This window comes from Anabrus simplex, chromosome 11, assembly GCF_040414725.1.
Source record: "Anabrus simplex isolate iqAnaSimp1 chromosome 11, ASM4041472v1, whole genome shotgun sequence".
In the NCBI taxonomy this organism is placed as follows: domain Eukaryota; kingdom Metazoa; phylum Arthropoda; class Insecta; order Orthoptera; family Tettigoniidae; genus Anabrus; species Anabrus simplex.
In genome coordinates this window covers 25,654,883-25,674,185 of record NC_090275.1, presented here as the reverse complement: position 1 = coordinate 25,674,185, position 19,303 = coordinate 25,654,883, and the positions used below count along the sequence as shown (strand labels likewise).

General features: G+C 39.4%; 1 protein-coding gene across 5 annotated transcripts in view; it reads right to left on the bottom strand.

Annotated features, from left to right (window-relative positions):
* The window catches only part of LOC136883358 (glycogen synthase kinase-3 beta), a 480,420-nt gene that overhangs the window by 31,738 nt on the left and 429,379 nt on the right, over nucleotides 1-19,303 (bottom strand). For all 5 annotated transcript variants that reach the window (XM_067155618.2, XM_067155620.2, XM_067155619.2 and 2 more), the window contains one exon: nucleotides 2,494-2,680. In XM_067155618.2, coding sequence (XP_067011719.1) covers nucleotides 2,494-2,680 — 187 coding nt within the window. The remainder of the gene's footprint in view (nucleotides 1-2,493; nucleotides 2,681-19,303) is intronic.

Genomic DNA, 19,303 nt, shown 5'->3' with positions numbered 1-19,303 from the left:
ACGGATCACGGCTGTCTGCGGCCTGGTCATTCCCCAGCTCTGAAACTTTGTGGACTGTTCGTTAAAAGTGAGAAAATGTGTGGTTTTTAATTTGATCGAGTATTTCATGCGAAATCATTGCTTTTACTCGCGCCATTCCTACTGACATCATTGTAATGACCTACGTTCATTTCAGTTGGGAAAACCACTAAGATGGTCTTTCTGAGGATGTAAAAAGGCAGGTGGAGAGTGAGTGTCTGCCATTATAATGAACTTCCCCAACCTGATCGTGACTGATAGTAGGCAAGGGGGCCTACCATTACAATGAAAATTCCCTAACGCAGTCTTCATATGAGAAAAGACGTTTGGTGATTTCTCTGTGCATTTCTAGGGTAATGTTAAGAGCTATGCAATTTAATACAGTTTTGCTCACAATGTGTACACTACCTAATCTACAATTCTGTATACAATGTAGAATTCCATAGCGAAGCACGGGTACATCAGCTAATTAATAAATAAATCATCCATTAATTTTGCAGGTGTTCCAACTTCCAGGTGAGCTCTCTGTATACAGTAGTTATGTATGATATGAATGCCTTGTCTCTCTATATTCATCTATAACTGTGGGGTCCCCCTGTGGGTGGAGGCGGTAGAATAACACCCACGGTATCCCCTGCCTGTCGTAAGAGGCGACTGACATGGGCCCCAGGGACTCGGAACATTGGAGCGTGGGTTGGTGACCACGGGGCCCTTAGCTGAGTCCTGGTATTGCATCCACTTACTTGTGCCAGGCTCCTCACTTTCATATATCCGACCTTCATTGGTCAACTCTTGTTCTTTTCCGACCCTTACGCTATTAGGTTTGTTAGGGCTAAGGAGTCTTTCATTTTCACGCCCTTCATGGTCCTTGCCTCTCTTTGGCCGATACCTTCATTTTTCGAAGTGTTGGATCCCTTCCCTTTTTCCCCTCTGATTAGTGTTATATATATTTTGCTAGTTGCTTTACGTCGCACCAACACAGATAGGTCTTATGGCGACAATGGGACAAGGAAGGGCTAGGAGTGGGAAGGAAGCGGCCATGGCCTTAATTAAGGTACAGCCCCAGCATGTGCCTGGTGTGAAAATGGGAAACCACGGAAAACCATTTTCAGGGCTGCCGACAGTGGGGTTCGAACCTACTACCTCCCGAATACTGGATACTGGCCGCAATTAAGCGACTGCAGCTATCGAGCTCGGTGATTAGTGTTATATAGAGGATGGTTGCCCAGTTGTACTTCCTCTTAAAACAGTCATCATCACCACTACAACTGTGGGGTTCTTCAGTCTGTCAAAAATAATTCAAGGTAGATACATCTAGAGCTGAGCCTGCATCCGAGATGAAATATCGTCACATTTTCATGAAGTTCACAGAGGAATGAAAAGTTATTTCTTAACATCACAAGGGTTATACATCTAAATTATAATTACACACAAACATGAGCAAATGATAAAAGATTGTTAAAAAATGCAATCATATTTTCTTTACAAAGAATATAATTTGTGTTTCATTAATATTATCAGTGGATTAAGTTCACAATTTCCAGCATTTCATAGACAATTTGTGAAGTACAATATATCCTGAGAACCTATTGTATGAGTTCTTAGAGTTCTTAGTATTTATAACAACTTTTAATTCCTGCAGCTTATCCCAGTTATTTCTGGAGTCGTTGGAACTACACAGCCACATTTTGGTTTTGGTCAGGGGTTTAAGGCTGGATGCCCTCCCTGATGCATTTGATTTTTGAGATGAATATCTCAACCCAGGTTCAACCAGGATTCAAACCTCAGTCTTCTGTAAGGGAAGTCTACTGACAGGAGCACGAGGTGCCATAACTTGGTTTTTTTGAGGAATTTTGAAAAAATATCACATTCCAACTTTTGTACGACATGAGATAGTCACCACAATACTAAAGAAGAGTTGTCAAATTCTGAATCACCATCTTATCGACACCTTTAGACGTTGTTTGAAATTTATATAATATTATATTTTAATATCGTAATTATAATTTTAATGTTAATTATAATCATCATGTGGGTATACCGAGTCCTTTTGGGCTACCTCCATTGGGAGGAAGTTTTGTAAATAAAAAAAATAAAAGAAGAATAATAGCAATAATCATAATAATAAAAAAATTGGTAGAGAAACTAGAATTCTGTTGGGCAGCCCATGGCTGAATTTTAATTATTTTTGCTGGCTAAGACCACATGTGCTATTTGAGATCTTTTACCAGAATTTCCAAGAAGTTAGAAAGTTATATTTGTTCAATTTCTACCCAACTTGATAGTATATGACAAGGAATAAAAAATAAGAGGCACTTTAAGAGAGTTGTGAAGATTACAACTTAATAACTCCTTTAAAAAGATATTTCAGTCAGCTTTCATGTAGACATGTTTCAAAAGATATAATTATTCCAATGTAGTTAGCAGAAGGTGTTTCTGAAACAATAACTTTTAGGTACAGAATATTATACTTACCATGTTCCGTGAAGTTGAAAAGGGGTGGCAATTCCCGGCCATTGGGCAATCGAGTGTTGGTCTCACGGAGTTCATCGAAGAAAGTGTGAGCACATGCTTGGAGAGGGGAGATGCGGGACGATGGGGTGTACTCCAATAGCCGCGACACCAGGTCGATGGCCTCGGGAGGAGTGCGTGCACGGAATACCTATATGTCCACAAGCAATTATTCGGTAATTCAAGAAAAACATACAATAATCCTGTTTATAACAGAAACAACCATGAATGAATAGAGATTTTTGTTTTATTAGACGGCACTTCTTTTCAGTTTTGACTTAGTTAATCTATACCTATGAGGTTCTACAATCTGTCAAAACTAATTTAGGATAGGTAGGTAAATAAATACAAAAAATTAAAAAAAAAAATCTAATAAGTAAACATTAAATAACAGACTTTAACTGAAAATAAAAGATATAATTTCAAAATCTTTCAGTAAAAACCTGAATATACGGAGAAAAACAAAAAAAAACCTCCAGTATCCTCATACCAGGCACAACTAAAATGAGCAGTATGGAAAGTGTTAAGCTAACTTGTACAGCTCGTATGGCATTCAGTACGGTTCTTGATCTTTTGCATTTTCTTTAGTAATTTGTATTTTTCATAAGTTATTTCTAGTCTTTGCCTCACTACTCATGACAAGAGGAAAGATGAACTGTTGGAACTTGTGAAGGAAAGTTGCCAATATATTGGACGCATCATGAACACAAAGTAATTCCACCGTATCATTGCCACTTTAATGCTACTGACAAGGGAGTTAGCGCAAGATGCGATCGCAGTTGCCCTTGTGTTGTGGTTGGTTTGAATATGTCTGAGGTGCTGATTACAAAAATTTAGAAACTAAATGCCATCGCCAATTACACTGTAGGCGATGAAGTTCGATATTCCGATCACAATGGACCATACCTAACATGATATGACTTTAGTATCTTTAGTCATCGTAAACATTTTTTCTCTAGCTAATGTAGTTATTTGCAGTGACACTATGGTCGACACATGCTGCACCATAGTGAAGGTCGCCTGACGAAGTGTCTGAGGTGACATCTAGGAGAACCAGACAGACATGAAGCATAAGAGGAAGGAAACCAGTATAATAGTGACCCCCCCCCGTCTCAGTTGCATCAATCTCAGCAGTTAATCCATCCGTTTGTGGTGTTACCTATTTCGTAGCAAGTCACGTTACTCTCACTGTCAATGCAATCGTGTGATAATGAATCATGAAAATATAACGAGCATGATTGTTAGCCATTACAAACACAAAAGAAGATACACAGAACTTACAGTAAGGGAGATAAATGCAGCTGCAATCATAATCAATGCTATAGATGAAACAGTGGCAACCAATGGTAATAATATACATCACGAAAATATTATAGAATATATTGAAGAATATGAATATGCAGAAGACAACTTGTCTGATTGTGAAAAAATTATGGATGATCCAGAAGTGATGATTAAGAAGTGACAGAAGCCAGGCGTCTGTTTATCTACCAAGCCCACCAAAGAGGAAGAAGTGGAGTGATATATGTTTTGAAAAGGCAAAGAAAATAATTGCATTCCAGGATTCTGAAAAAAACTAAAAGATTAAGCTTCATGGTGCAAGATCACCTACGATATTTACGTCACTTGGAAGAGAAAGGGGAGAAAGACCAGCACTCAGAATTTCACGTGCTTGATGATTATGTAGCTGAAAAATTAAAGTTGGCGAGAACTGTTCTAGGCACTAATGTTCAAGACAGAGATATTCGTGCTTGGGGTTTGGAAATGGCTCGAGAAATAGGGCTGACTCGATTCACTGGATCTATCCATGGATGAGCTGCAAGGTTTACACAGAGGCACCATCTTGGCTCCTGGGCAATAACAAAATGTGTAAATACTAAAACCTGGAATAGAGACAGATGATGATGAGAATGAAAGATGTGACGAGTTTTGCAATGAGGTAATATCCTTAATGAACACCATGGAACGTATACAGATTTATAATACCAATCAAAGTGGTATATGGAAATAAATTCACTCATCACGAACTCTGCATTTCAAGGGAGAGAAGTCTGTAAGAAGTTCGGTGCGGAGTGATCATGCAACAACTCATTCTTACACCATCCAAACTGTTACATCGGCAAGTGGATAAGTGTTTCCAAAGATGCAGGTAATTTACCACAAACTTATAGTCAGTTTGGAGTGCGAGTGGTGCAACACATGCTGAAACCACAAAATCTTATTCAAGTGGCCTCAAAGTCCGGCCTAATCATGAAACAAATCCTGACGCAATTCTTTCAAGATGTCTACTTCCCATTTGGAGCGAAGGAGTCTCTTCTTCTGGTTGATTCGCTCGGGACATATAATGAGTAGAACTAGTCTAGTTCATTTGACCAACTCATTTATTTGAACTGGTACGAGTTCGTTCAAATATTTTGAATGGGTCGATCACAATGAGCATACAACATGTTAGAGGACGAAGACCAAAGCAAGCACCATCTATTGTAAAATGTACGTACTAACTCACGCCGTTCTTTCCCTAAGATAGCTCATAATGAACAAAGTGCCGCGAGAGCTGTTTCCATGAAGGCAGCACAAATGAACGACAAAATAAGCTCGTAAGCGAATGGCCAATGGCGTGCCATGTTAATGGTCACAAGACAGCACATTTCCTCTCACACTTTTCAACTGGGGGAGAAGGAGTTATAGAAAATTAGAAACCTTATGTCTCTCCGTCTCTCATAGATACCATTTCTCCACTTAATCTTAAGATGAGTGTATCGGCGTAGAAGAATAAACAACTAAAATATGTTAAATTATTCATACCATATAGAAAACACTCATAAATTTCAAGGTGCCCAAATACGGCAGCCTCTTGTCAAAAGTTTTACTGGCACACAAAAGAAATCCTGTGGGATAGAATTTTGGCACCTCGACGTCCCTGAAAGCCGTAACAGTAAATGAGGGGCCGTTAAACGGTTCAGATAATTTTTTTTTGCCATTGATGCTTTCATCACCCGTACTTATAGACATGATACCCTGTATAGGCTTTTGGGCCGTGTCAAGAAAATAAGGTGAAATTCTTTACGTTTCGCAGAGAGCTCTGCTCTGCGTCATCAGAAGAAAATCTCTACTGTCCATGAGAAAGACCCCCCTTCCAAAGCAAAGCTAGTCATCTCCATACAGGCCATGAAGGCCCTTGGAGGGGTGGAAGGTAAAGACTTCCATTATCCGTAACCTCAGCACTTTTTGGGGTAGAGTGGTTAGCTCTACGCCCGGCCGCCTTTACCCTCAGGAATTAACCTGGTACTCATTTTTGGTGTAGGCAAAGTGAACCTCAGGACCACGTGCACCTCCGGGAGTGGAAATCTTGTTTCTTAGATTTTAAGACTTCCTGACGGGGATTACATGTAACACACGCAGCAAGAAGACTACTGTTGCAAATACTTCTAACTCATAACGTTACAAGCTATCTTTGTCACCCTCAAATGATTCCACTATTATATGCCTTTTCAACTAGAATATCTACAAACTTACAACTTGCAACATTTGAGCATTACTTCAAATTTTGAGATGGTCCATAGAGATCCTATTCGAAACTGTTCTTCAACTTCTATTCTACAACATATCCTCAACGTGTTCTACAACTTCACCATATGCCTCTGACTTTCGTCTTTTATCTTCAAGATTATGATTAACTTTGGATCGCTCAACCAACCGTTGACTTTTATTCTCTCTTCTTTACTTTGATTATATACGATTTTTCGGCATCGTCTAATTATAACCGCCAGACTATCAACTTTATTTTTATGCAATCTTACTACTTGTTGTATAACAATCTGTTGTTTTATCCACTGCACTTATTTTAGCAGCCTTCTAATGTTAATTTTGTTAATACTTCCACTATTATATCTCATCACATTGTATTTTTTAAATCATCATTGTTATTTTTAATGTTATTTTACTTCAAATCTCCTCAAGATTTTAAAATTAATTTCATTATTACATGTTATTTAGACGCTTATTTTTAATTTAAGGTTAAGACTATGGCTGATGATGCCTTCAGGGAAGGCGAAACATGTACCACTATTAGTTAACAAATTTATGTAAATCATCCAAGACTAGACTTTGTATTGATTAGGTGGTCTAATAAATAACTTACTGTTATTATTTCAATTCCTGATGGGAATTCGAACCCACGTCCTTCCGGGCGAACCGAGCGCGCCTTTACCGCCTCGGCCAGGCAGCCCCTCCCCTTCATACATTGTAATATTAATGGAAATATTGAGAGAATTAGATTTTACACACCAATAGAGCATATCACGAGAAGCCTTTCTCGTGGACAGTCGAGATTTTTTCTGATGACGCAGAGCACAGTTCTCTGCGAAATGTGAAGAATTTCACCTTATTTTCTTGACATGACATAAGCCCAAAAGCCTATACAGTACCAGTTCAGATATTAATGTTCAGAAATAATAGCTGCTCGACCCTTTTTCCTGTGAGACGATTCCTATTCTTGGTCACTATCTGTCCTGCCCCATGTTTAAATTAGGTGGAGATGGACAGAAAACTATAGAAGTTCATAATTTCAGTCATGACTCCCCTTCATACATTGTAATATTAATGGAAATATTGTTTTTACACACCAATAGAGCACATCAAAAGTTAACAGACTTTGATAAATTTACCTGCATACATCCTACTGTGGGTAGGGCCTGACACATCCCACGCTTGTGAGTGTAGTGTCAGGACTAAGGAAAAACACTGGTTTTATAAACACCTGAAAAGAATTACATCTAGCATTGTAATCTTAGTTAGCTATTCAGGAGCATTCCTTATTAACAGGGCGTTTCCACAGAGTTCGTCTTCCCCAGCTCTTTAACAGCTAAAAAGGACAATCATCATCTTAGAGAAATGTTTTACCGTGTATAAAACCGGTAAATAGCTTCTTCTCTCTCAAACAGCTGATTCATACGCCCCTCGAACCACTGAGCTTTAAACAGCGTAAGAGGTGGGATGCGGTCGAAGGCTATAATGTTCGTCAATCATATTAAGAGAGGACGAAGACCTAAGCAAGCACCATCTATTGTAAAATGTATGTACTAGGTCTTATCGCTAGTGCTTGATGCTAAGACAGCTCATAATAAACTACCTCCTTGATTTGAACGACTTCGTGAGGTGTTTCCTTGAAGACAGCACAAATTAACTACCTAGTTAATTTGAACGACTTCGTTCATTGAACGAAGTGCTGCGAGAGCTCTTTTCATGAAGGCAGCACAAATGAACTACCTTGTTCATTTGAATGTCAAAATGGTGTGCCGTGTTAACGGTCACATGACAGCACATCTCTTCACACACTTCTCAACTGGGGGAGGGGGGTTATAGAAAATTAGAAAGCTTATCTGTCTCTCCATCTCTTGTAGATACTATTTCTCCACTTAGACTGGCGGCAGCATTCGGTAGCTGTTTTTCTGCTCGTGCTCATAATAAACTAACTCGTTCATTTGAACGAAGTGCCGCGAGAGCTATTTCTATGACATTACCTCATGAATAATATATAAGTAATAATAATAACGTAAACGTTTCCACCTTTTCAATATTAAAATATATTCACAAAATTATAAATTACACGGTACTAGTTTCGACCCATCTAGGGGTCATCATCAGCCGTATTGGAGCAAAGATCACTTTTGGTGAAATCCTTAGGATGGGTCGAAACTAGTACCGTGTAATTTATAATTTTGTGAATATATTTTAGTATTGAAAAGGTAGAAATGTTTACGTTGTTATTATTATTACTTATATATTATTCTCAGTTCAATACGGACCAAAAACATGAAATTCATAACCATTAATAATTACCTCATGAACTAACTGGACCCATCCCTAATAGTGACAGAACTCGTATCGATGCTATCCGACCTCAAAACATGCTGTATACAGTCAAGACCAACCCTCCTGGGTGCACACCTTACATTTAGCCACTTGATGTGCTATTCTTCTGATAGTTCAAGGCGGTGCTGAAGCGGATTGAAGATCACCGTATCCTTAACGACTATCAGTTCTCACCCTCGTCAAGGGATTCAATTTTGTTGCTGATGTGTATTTTATACGTAATCAGTTCTGTTCGCCAGTCTTCAGAGACTATTCGATACTCTTGGACTGGAGTCGGACATGATGACTTCAGAGCAGAGAGGTTTAAAACACCACCCGAACGTATTTTTGATGTTCGAAAGCAGTGCGACTTAGAAGAGTGCTTAATGCAAGCATTCATGAAGCACTCCTACTGTGATAAGCAACTCTGTTTCGGCACTTTATACTTTTTTGGACGTGTTCATCCTCGTAATCCTTTGCCAAGAGCTACCAAAAACACATTTTTTGAACTCTGTGACTTAACATGCGCCTGATTGTAAAGTGCACTGTAATTGTGAATGGCAAATATCGGGCGCATATTTGTAATGTACAATTAAAACTTACATGCAAACCAAAATTTTTTTTCAGTTGCGATCGCAACTTGCGCTAACTAGCTTGTGACGTGATCTAGGCTCAGATAAGGTTATGCTGCTACAAAAATACACATTTCACAGTTTCCAAACAAGAAAATTGTTAGCTGAAGCTGTGCCAATCAATCAATCAATCAATCAATCAATCAATCAATCAATCAATCAATCAATCAATCAATCATCTGCATTTAGGACTATTGCTAGATGGCAGATTCCCTATCAATTGTTTACCTAGCTTTTTTTTAAACGTTTTCAAAGAACTTTGAAATTTATAGAGCATTTCCCACGATAATTTATTCTAATCCCTTACTCCTCATAAGAATATTTGTCCCAGTTTGTCCTCTGCGGTGAATGTTAGCACACATGACTGGTGGAAGTTGTGAATCATACACAAACAGTGGTTCACGGCATGGGAAAATGAAGGTATAGGGAGAACTGTGCCAAAATTTAATCATTTCTTTGAACAGGGAGCTCGTGATAACGTCGGTGATTAAAGATTTCCAGTGAATCTGAGATTAGTGGAGTGCTACCACTGTAGGCCATAATCTTCTTTCTTAGTCAACCATTAGTGGAGAATAATTTATTTTCTCCTATCTTTTCAGTGTTAGATGTTGTAAGTACATTCAGTGTTTTTTTAAAGATTTTGTGAATTTGTTTTCAGTGCTTTTGTAATTTGTTATCTTTTCTGATTATTACATTTTACAAGGGTGGTGTGCCAAGTTCGTATTGCAATGGCTATTCCTGCAGAAGTCAAGCGCTGGTAACATAGGAGAGACAGTGACCATGTGATTTCCAAACTGTCAACTAAGAACTTAAGCTGTTCAGAGAATAAACCATTTCTACTAAAATTCGTTCATATGTTGTTCCCTGGGCCATCAGACCATAGATTGGTTTGATGCACCTCTCCGTATCACCCTGTCCTGTGTAACCTTTTCATTTCTGTGTAACCGGGCAAGTTGGCCGTGCGGTTAGGAGTGCGCAGCTGTGAGCTCGCATCTAGGAGATAGTGGGCTTGAACCCCGTCGGCAGCCCTGAAGATGGTTTTCCGTGGTTTCCCATTTTCACACCAGGCAAATGCTGGGGCTGTACCTTAAAGCCCACGGCCGCTTCCTTCCCAATCCTAGGCCTTTCCTGTCCCATCGTCGCCATAAGACCTATCTGTGACGGTGCGACATAAAAAACAAAAAACAAATAGCATTTCTATGTAATTACTACATCCTACATCTACTCTAATATGTTTGTCATATTCATGCCTTGGCCTAACCCTACCATACTTACCACCTACACTTCCCTCAAACTGAAGAAGTCCTGAGTGTCTTACGATATGTCCTATCATTCTTTCCCTCTCTCTGGTCAAATTTCACCAAATCGTTTTCCTCTAACCAATTTGATTCAATATCTCTTCACCTGTAATTCGATCTATCCATCTAACCTTCAGCATTCTTCTGTAACACCACATTTCAAAATCTTCTATTCTCTTTCTTTCTGAGCTAGTTATCGCCATGTTTTACTTCCATACAATGCCATGCTACAGGTAGGTAAGGCTTATTCTGCCCGAAGGCAGGTCCGAACCTCCGCAGAGGTGTTCCTGAGCCGGAGTTTACGTGCGGTAGGGTGGCCAGTTCCTTTCCGCTCCTCCATTCCCTTACCCCCCACCAACAGCGCGTGGCAACCCATCCAACTCCTGACCACGCCCAACGTTGCTTAACTTCGGAGATCTCACGGGATCCGGTGTTTCAACACGGCTACGGCCGTTAGAGTCTTCAAAAACATATTTCTAATTCCTATACCAATCTTCGCAGAGAGCAAATTAAAAAAAGAAAAGAAAGAAATGTAATGTACTTGCCCAGTTCTTTATGGTCAAATGCAAGCACAACTAAGTTTTAGCACTGAATTCTACTTACTGCAGTGCAACACTTTGTAATATATACATGTCAGGTACATAACAAGTCTATTTCATGAAATATATAATTTATGTAGATACTGTTAGTACATACCCTGATTGTCATTTTAATGATGATTACCAAAAAATAAAGGAATTCTTTTACCAAGCAGATGTTCTTTGAAACATGTAATATCAATGATTAAATTTGATACGGTCTTGGCAGCACATATATATCTATGAAACTTAACATATAAACAAAGACTTAAATCACACAATGACAAAAACAAACAAACTTAACATGCATAGGTGGTAATGTCTATAAATCTAAATACAAGCTAGAACTACAATTTCTATAACACATTTCAACTAGAACATCACAATCAACTACCACCTACGTATCACTTTCATTATATTTCATGTCTTTGTTGCCAGTTTTCAAAACCGGATGAAACTATTTTAACACTCCCGAGTAATCATCAACCAATAACTACTGTATGTCTACATTTTGTAGTTTAGCAAAGATAAGACAGCAAAAGAAAATACACTGCCTGAAAAAAAACGGGAAGCACCCAGAAGAAATGGTCGGATGTCAATGTAACTTTGTACATGTACACATCATCGGCGGGCATGCAAATGATTCGAGTTGCAATTCTCTGCGACGGGTAGAATAGCCACCAGAGTGCATAGTGTTGTTCGTGTTTAGTGTTGTTACCAGGCCTGCCAGGGTATATAAGGGGCGTGAACAGTGTCAGATGTTGAGTGGTCACTGTGAAGGACATGGGGATGCCGTGTACTCGTGTGAGATAGCATTATCAGCACCTAACAGAGTTTGAAAGAGGCCTCATTGTGGATCTCGATTTGGCCGGCAGGTCCAATCGTGCAATATCCAGATTTGTGAGGCAATTGGATATGACAGTGATGCTATGTTGGACTGCATGGGAACTTGAGGGCAGGAACACGTGTTGTCAAGGTTCTGGTAGATCCCATCTGACCACCAGAAGGGAGGATCGCTCTATTGTGCCCCAAGCACATCATAACCCCTCTCCCCCCACATCTGCACTTGCCATTCGAGAACAAGTAATGGACTCCCTGCAACATCCTGTGTCATCCTACACCACTGGCCGGAGACTAGCAGCAGCTGGATTATGGAAATACCGTCCCATGCGTAGGCTGCTGTCAACACAACACAAACGGTTGCGTCTGGAGTGGTGCCATGACCGGGAAGCATGGACTGCTAATGAATGGATTCACATTGTGTTCAGTGACGAATTGCACTTCTCCACAACCCCAGATCACCATCATCTGCGAGTATGGCGGCGACCTGGGGAGAGGTCCCATTATTCCAATGTTTTGGAGAGGCGCAGCAGTGTTACTCTTGGCATCACGGTATGGGGAGCCATCAGGTACGACTTCAGGTCAAGGCTGGCAATGACTGAGGGAACTCCGACACCACAATGGTACGTCACGGACATCGTGCATACGAGTTACTTCTCGTGCGACAGTATCATGAAGCTATTTTCCAACAGGATAATGCTCGCTCACACATAGCACGTGTGTTTATGAACCGTTTGCATGATGTTGAGCTACTCCCGTGGTCAGCAAGATCCCCAGATCTGTCCACGATAGAATGTGTGGGACCTGTTCGGACGTCAACTCCGTCCCAGTGCCAGTATCCAGGATGTCCAAGAACCAGTTACAACAGTTGTCGGCCAGCTCGCCACAGGAGAGGAATAATATATAAGTAATAATAATAACAACGTAAATGTTTCCACCTTTTCAATACTACAATATATTCACAAAATTACAAATTACACGGTACTAGTTTCGACCCATCTAGGGGTCATCATCAGCCGTATTGGAGCAAAGATCATTTGTGGCGAAATCCTAAGAAAATGTTTTTTTTTTTTTTTTTTTCTCTTAGGATTTCGCCACAAATGATCTTTGCTCCAATACGGCTGATGATGACCCCTAGATGGGTCGAAACTAGTACCGTGTAATTTGTAATTTTGTGAATATATTGTAGTATTGAAAAGGTGGAAACGTTTACGTTGTTATTATTATTATTACTTATATATTATTCTCAGTTCAATACGGACCAAAAACATGAAATTCATAACCATCACAGGAGAGGATACAAAAGCTTTATGGCACCCTTCCCAACCAAATCAGTGCATGTATCCAGGCCACAGGGCGTATAACATAAGTGGGCTCGTACTGCCAAATTCTTCGTAAATTTGACTCTATTTTGTAATCACTAACATAACATCACATACCTTCTCAACATATGAAGTTTTATTTTACTTCCTTCTCCCCTTGAGCGTGCTTCAATTTTTTTTTTTTTTTTTTTTTTCTTTCAGGCAGTATACAGTATATGCTACTCGCGGTGTGACAGAAATACAGTACATCATGGCAGAAATGTTCACTGTAGGTCTTGATGAAATACAGTAAACAATAAACGTAACATGAATCATCACTGGCGTGGCATGTGAATTTCCTGGGTGTCGCCAGTTCGAAACTGATGCAGTAGGGGAGAGGATTAATTTCAAGTATTCTAATAATGTTTTACGTGGAAAAAAATATTTTTTGCAAAATAATACAATATTCAATGTATAAAATTATGTAAAGAATAACAGAATTATAAGAATAGCCATAATATATGTGAAAAAAAAAATGCAGTACCTGAAAATACTGCATGTTATTTGAACATTGCCAGAAGTTGTGCTGCGTCTACTTGTACTCCAATTCGTCGATCTGTTTCTCTTCATAGCTTCATTGTATTTTTCTGTTGATTTTTTAAATGCCTGGGTTAATGAGAATTCTCTTCTCATTCCTGCAAAACATGCTAAGGAAACAATGGACGCAACAATATTTTTAGACTTTTCATGATGTGTGTGTAGAACACGGAAACTATCCATATTCTTCATACCATCTTTGCTCTAGGATGTTTATTTTCTCAAAAAGGAAATGCAGCCAGCAAAAGTGTCTTGATAATTCTTCGCTGCCCATACAGCCATCATGGTGATTCTGTATACCATGATACATTAAAAATGTATTTTGAAACCTACATGTGATTTGGTCTGCAAGTCTTTTAATAGAGGAGTTTAATACATTCAAAATAATAGTACTTTTCTCTTTAAATGTGCGTTATCCTAAGGAACTGTTTAAGAGTCTCTCTATAATGTAGTCGCAATCATAGGAGAATGCTTAGGGAAGGAAGAAAAACACCATTTGCTTTTGTCTAACCAAGAAATAATGCACAGTACCAAGTGCGGCACACACTCAGCATGGCAACGAAGGTCACTTTACACCCAGCCTGGGTGAGTTTACCATTAAAGTGCTGCAGGCAACACGTGGCATTAATCAGAAACATTGAAGATGCTTTGTGTATCAGTTAAGTTCTTCGGCGCTCGAAGGCAATCATATCTTTTCTGACGTGTAATAGGAATCTGGTGGAATCAGAGTGTTGATAGAAAATACAAATTTCACACTAAGGAATATGCCTCATTTCTATTTTCCAGTACGTTGTTTATTGCAACACTGTCACCATGTCCTTGCAAATCATCTCTCCAACCTACTCATTCTACCTCCATACAGGAAACGTTACAATACCCCATCAGATTGTGCCACAGAAGCAATACTAGCTATATTACTCTGTTTTAGATTGAAATAGCAATGAATGGAATGCACACTTAAAATTCTTTGATATTAGGCATAGCAAAAGCAGTTCCTTCCCATCCATCACTTAAAATCAAATCTGCATTTAAAAAAAAGTTATCCCCCTCCACAAAATTGAATGATGCAGGACCTAACTTCAAAGAAACCTGAGGGTATTCAACTATCACAATTTCAGCAATTTGACAATGGCAATTACAAAAACTAGTACTACATTTTATTATGTACATAGCGAGTCCTGTACGGGTTATTGTTCTTCCATTATGTTGTGTGTCAGTAAGCGAGAGCATGGTCACCATCATATTGTTCCTGTATGCCCGTAGTAAGCCTGTCAACTATGATGAATGGATAATCAGATCGAAAAACAATAAAACTTCATAACGGTACGGTAAGTGTTGAAAATACCCTCTCTTAGCCTGTAGACAGCATAGCATGTGATATTCCGGTTCATGCTCTGCAATTCAGTCTCATGAATCTTCAACATTTTGGTGTGAATTGGTTTTAAGTCTACACACAAAAATACGCTGTTCGACACTTAATTCAGAAACCATGAAATGCACTAAACCAATCAGTTACTGACGTATAAGAACCAATCACAATGTACAGAAGCTTACTGCAGACTACCATAACTTCACTGGGCGAGTTGTTACGGGTCTGGCACCTATTACATCATCTAGTTGCCTAGACACTGCAGAGGCAATAACCAGCAACTTGACTAAAGCTCTTGCTGTACATGTATTAATATCCAATTACGAGGAACAGGGAGAGGTGTGCGACAGTGCTGTGGCCTGTCCACTCTCCTTTTTAACATCTTCTCTGAGGCAGTGTTCAGAGAATCTGTCAAGGATGTTAACCTAGGCATGAGATTCAATGGCTATGTCGTTGAAATACCCTGGGACTATACTTAACAAGCACTGTGATTCCAAGAATTTGTTCCACAGTATGTGGTTCTACTCACCAGTGAAGAAGAGAAGAACAGAAGGTGTAAACCTCAGAAATCTTACTTGACTGATATACAGAAGAATGGAATGTAAAAATTATGCCACATTATAAACGACAGCTGATGATAAACATATATATTGACAGGGTGCAGCCTTTAGATTATGATGAGCCCACAGTAGCGTCATCCTTATAGAGGAAGTGACTAATACTAAAGAAGTATTAAAATTTACCTATGATACCAATGACATTTATATTAAGATACACAAGTTGAAAACTAGAAAAGCGGATAGACTTGATAATATTTCTGAGGATATACTAAAGGCAATGGGTTGGGATATAGTATCATATTATGAAGTACTTATTTGATTATTGTTTGCATGAAGGAGCTATACCAAATGAATGGAGAGTTGCTATAGTAGCTCCTGTGTATAAAGGAAAGAGTGATAGACAAAGCTGAAAATTACAGGCCAGTCAGTTTGACATGCATTGCATGTAAGCTTTGGGAAAGCATTCTTTCTGATTATATTAGACATGTTTGAACTTGTTTGACAGAAGGCAGTTTGTGTTTAGGATAGGTTATTCCACTGAAGCTAAACTTGTAGGATCCCAGCAAGATATAGCAGATATCCTGAATTCAGGTCAAATGGACTGTATTGCGATTAACCTATCTAAGGCATTTGATAGGGTAGACCATGGGAGACTACTAGCAAAAATAAGTGCTACTGGACTACAAAAAAGAGTGACTGAAAGGGTGGCTATATTTCTAGAAAATAGAACTCGAGAATTAGAGTAGGTGAAGCTTTATCTGACCCTATAATAATTAAGAGGGGAATTCCTCAAGGCAGTATTATTGGACCTTTATGTTTTCTTATCTATATAAATGATATGTGTAAAGAAGTGGAATCAGAGATAAGGCTGCTTGCAGATGATGTTATTCTCTACAGAGTAATAAATAAGTTACAAGATAGTGAGCAACTGCAAAATGACCTCCATAATGTTGTGAGATGGACAGTACGCAATGGTATGATGATAAACAGGGTTAAAAGTCAGGTTGTGAGTCTCACAAATAGGAAAAGTCAAGTTTAATTACTGCATTGATGGGGTGAAGTTCCTTTTGGGGATCATTGTAAGTACCTAGGTGTTAATATAAGGAAATATCTTCATTGGGGTGATCACATAAATATGATTGTTAATAAAGGGTACAGATCTCTGCACATGCTTATGAGGGTATTTAGGGGTTGTAGTACGAATGTCCTCCCCTGCGAACCATGTGACCTTGCCGCGGTGGGAAGGCTTGCGTGTCCCAATGAAGCAGATAGCCGAGCCGCAGGTGCAACCATATCGGATGGGTATCTGTTGAGAGACCAGACTAAGGAATGGTTCATCGAAAGGTGGGTAGCAGCCTTTCGGAGGTTGCAAGGGCGGCAGTCTGGATGATTTGACTGATATGGCCTTATAATAATACTCAACATGGTTTAGCTGTGTTGATACTGCTATACGGCTGAAAGCAACAGGAAACTACAGCCGTAACTAACTCCCGAGAACATGCAGCTCTCTCTGTATGAATGATGTACTGATGATGGTTCCCTCCAGGGTAAAATATTCTGGAGGTAAACTAGTCCCCCATTTGGATCTCCGGGTGGGGACTACACGAGAGGGGGCGATCATCAGGAAGATCGATACTGATATTCTGCGAGTCGGAGCGTGGGATGTTAGAAGTTTGAATCGTTGTGGTAGATTAGAGAATCTGAAAAGGGAGATGGATAGATGTAGTTTGTGTAAGTGCAATACGTAGGCAGGAAGAACAGGATTTCTGGTCAGGCGTCTACCGAATTATCAACACAAAATCAAACAGAGGAAATGCAGGAGTTGGTTTAATAATGAATAACAAAATAAGGCAGCGGGTAAGCTACTATGACCAGCACAGTGAAAGAATTATTGTTGCCAAGATAGACACCAAATCAATGCCCACGACAATAGTGCAGGTCTATATGCCTACTAGCTCAGCGGATGATGAGGAAATCGAAAGAATATATGAATAGGTAGAAGATTTAATACAATAGGTAAAAGGTGACGAGAATCTAATTGTGATGGGAGACTGGAATGCAGTGGAAGGCCAAGGAGGAGAAGGTAATACAGTAGGAGAATTCGGACTGGGACAAAGGAATGAAACAGGAAGTCGGCCGGTTGAATTCTGCACTGATCATAATTTAGTCCTTGCCAATACTTGGTTCAAACACCACAAACAACGGCTTTATACGTGGACGAGAGCTGGACACACTGGAAGGTATCAACAGACTTCATTATGATTAGGCAGAGATTCAGAAACCAGGTGTTGGATTGCAAAACTTTCCCAGGAGCAGACGTGGACTCTGACCACAACTTGTTGGTCATTAAATGCCATCTGAAGCTGAAGAAATTGAAGATAGGAAAGAAGGCAAAAAGATGGAATCTAGACAAGTTGAAAGAAAAGAGTGTGAGGAATTGTTTCAAGGGACATGTTGCAAAAGGACTAAATGAAAAGGCTGAAGGAAACAATCAGTGGATAACTCAGGAGATACTAGACCTGATTGATGAACGACGAAAATACAAGAATGCTAGAAATGGAGAGGGCAGAAAAGAATACAGGCGATTAAAGAATCAAGTGGATAGAAAGTGCAAGGTAGCTAAGGAAGAATGGCTGAAGGAGTAGTGCAAGGATGTCTAAGGTTGTATGGTCCTAGGAAAGGTAGATGCTGCATACAGGAAAATCAAGGAAACCTTTGGAGAAAGGAAATCTAGGTGTATGAGTGTTAAGAGCTCAGATGGAAAGCCACTTCTAGGGAAAGAACACAAAGCAGAAAGATGGCAGGAACATATCCAACATTTGTATCAAGGTGAAAATGTAGATAATTTGGTTCTGGAACAAGAAAAGGCTGTTGATGCTGATGAAATGGGAGACCCAATTTTGAGGTCAGAGTTTGACAGAGCTGTGAGCGACCTAAATAGGAACAAGGCACCTGGAATTGATGACATTCCCTCTCAATTACTGACTGCCTTAGGAGAAACCAGCATGGCAAGGTTATTGCATTTAGTGTGTAAGATGTATGAGACAGGAGAAGTCCCATTCGATTTTTGACAGAATGTTGTTATACCTATTCCAAAGAAAGCTGGTGTTGACAAGTGTGAAAACTACTGCACTATTAGTTTAGTATCTCATGCCTGCAACATTTTAACACATATTGTTTACAGAAGAATGGAAAAACAAGTTGAAGCTGAGTTGGGAGAAGATCAATTTGGCTTCAGAAGAAATGTAGGAACACGTGAAGCAATCCTGACTTTACGTCTGATCTTAGAGGATCGAATCAAGAAGGACAAGCCCATGTACATGGCATTCGTAGATCTGGAAAAGGCATTCAATAATGTTGATTGGGCCAAGCTATTTAAGATTCTGAAGGTGATTGGGATCAGAGACCGAGAACGAAGAATTATCTACAATCTGTATAAAAATCAGTCTGCAGTGATAAGAATCAAGGGCTTTGAAAACGAAGCAGCAATCCAGAAAGGAGTGAGGCAAGGCTGCAGTTTTCCCCCCTCTTTTTCAATATTTATATAGAGCAGGTAGTAAAGGAAATCAAATAGGAATTTGGAAAGGGAATCACAATCCAAGGAGAGGAAATCAAAACCTTGAGATTTGCCGATGATATCGTTTTTATCTGAGACTGCAGAAGATCTTGAGAAGCTGCTGAATGGTATGGACCAAGTCTTGAGTAAGTAGTACAAGATGAAAATAAGTAAGTCCAAAACAAAAGTA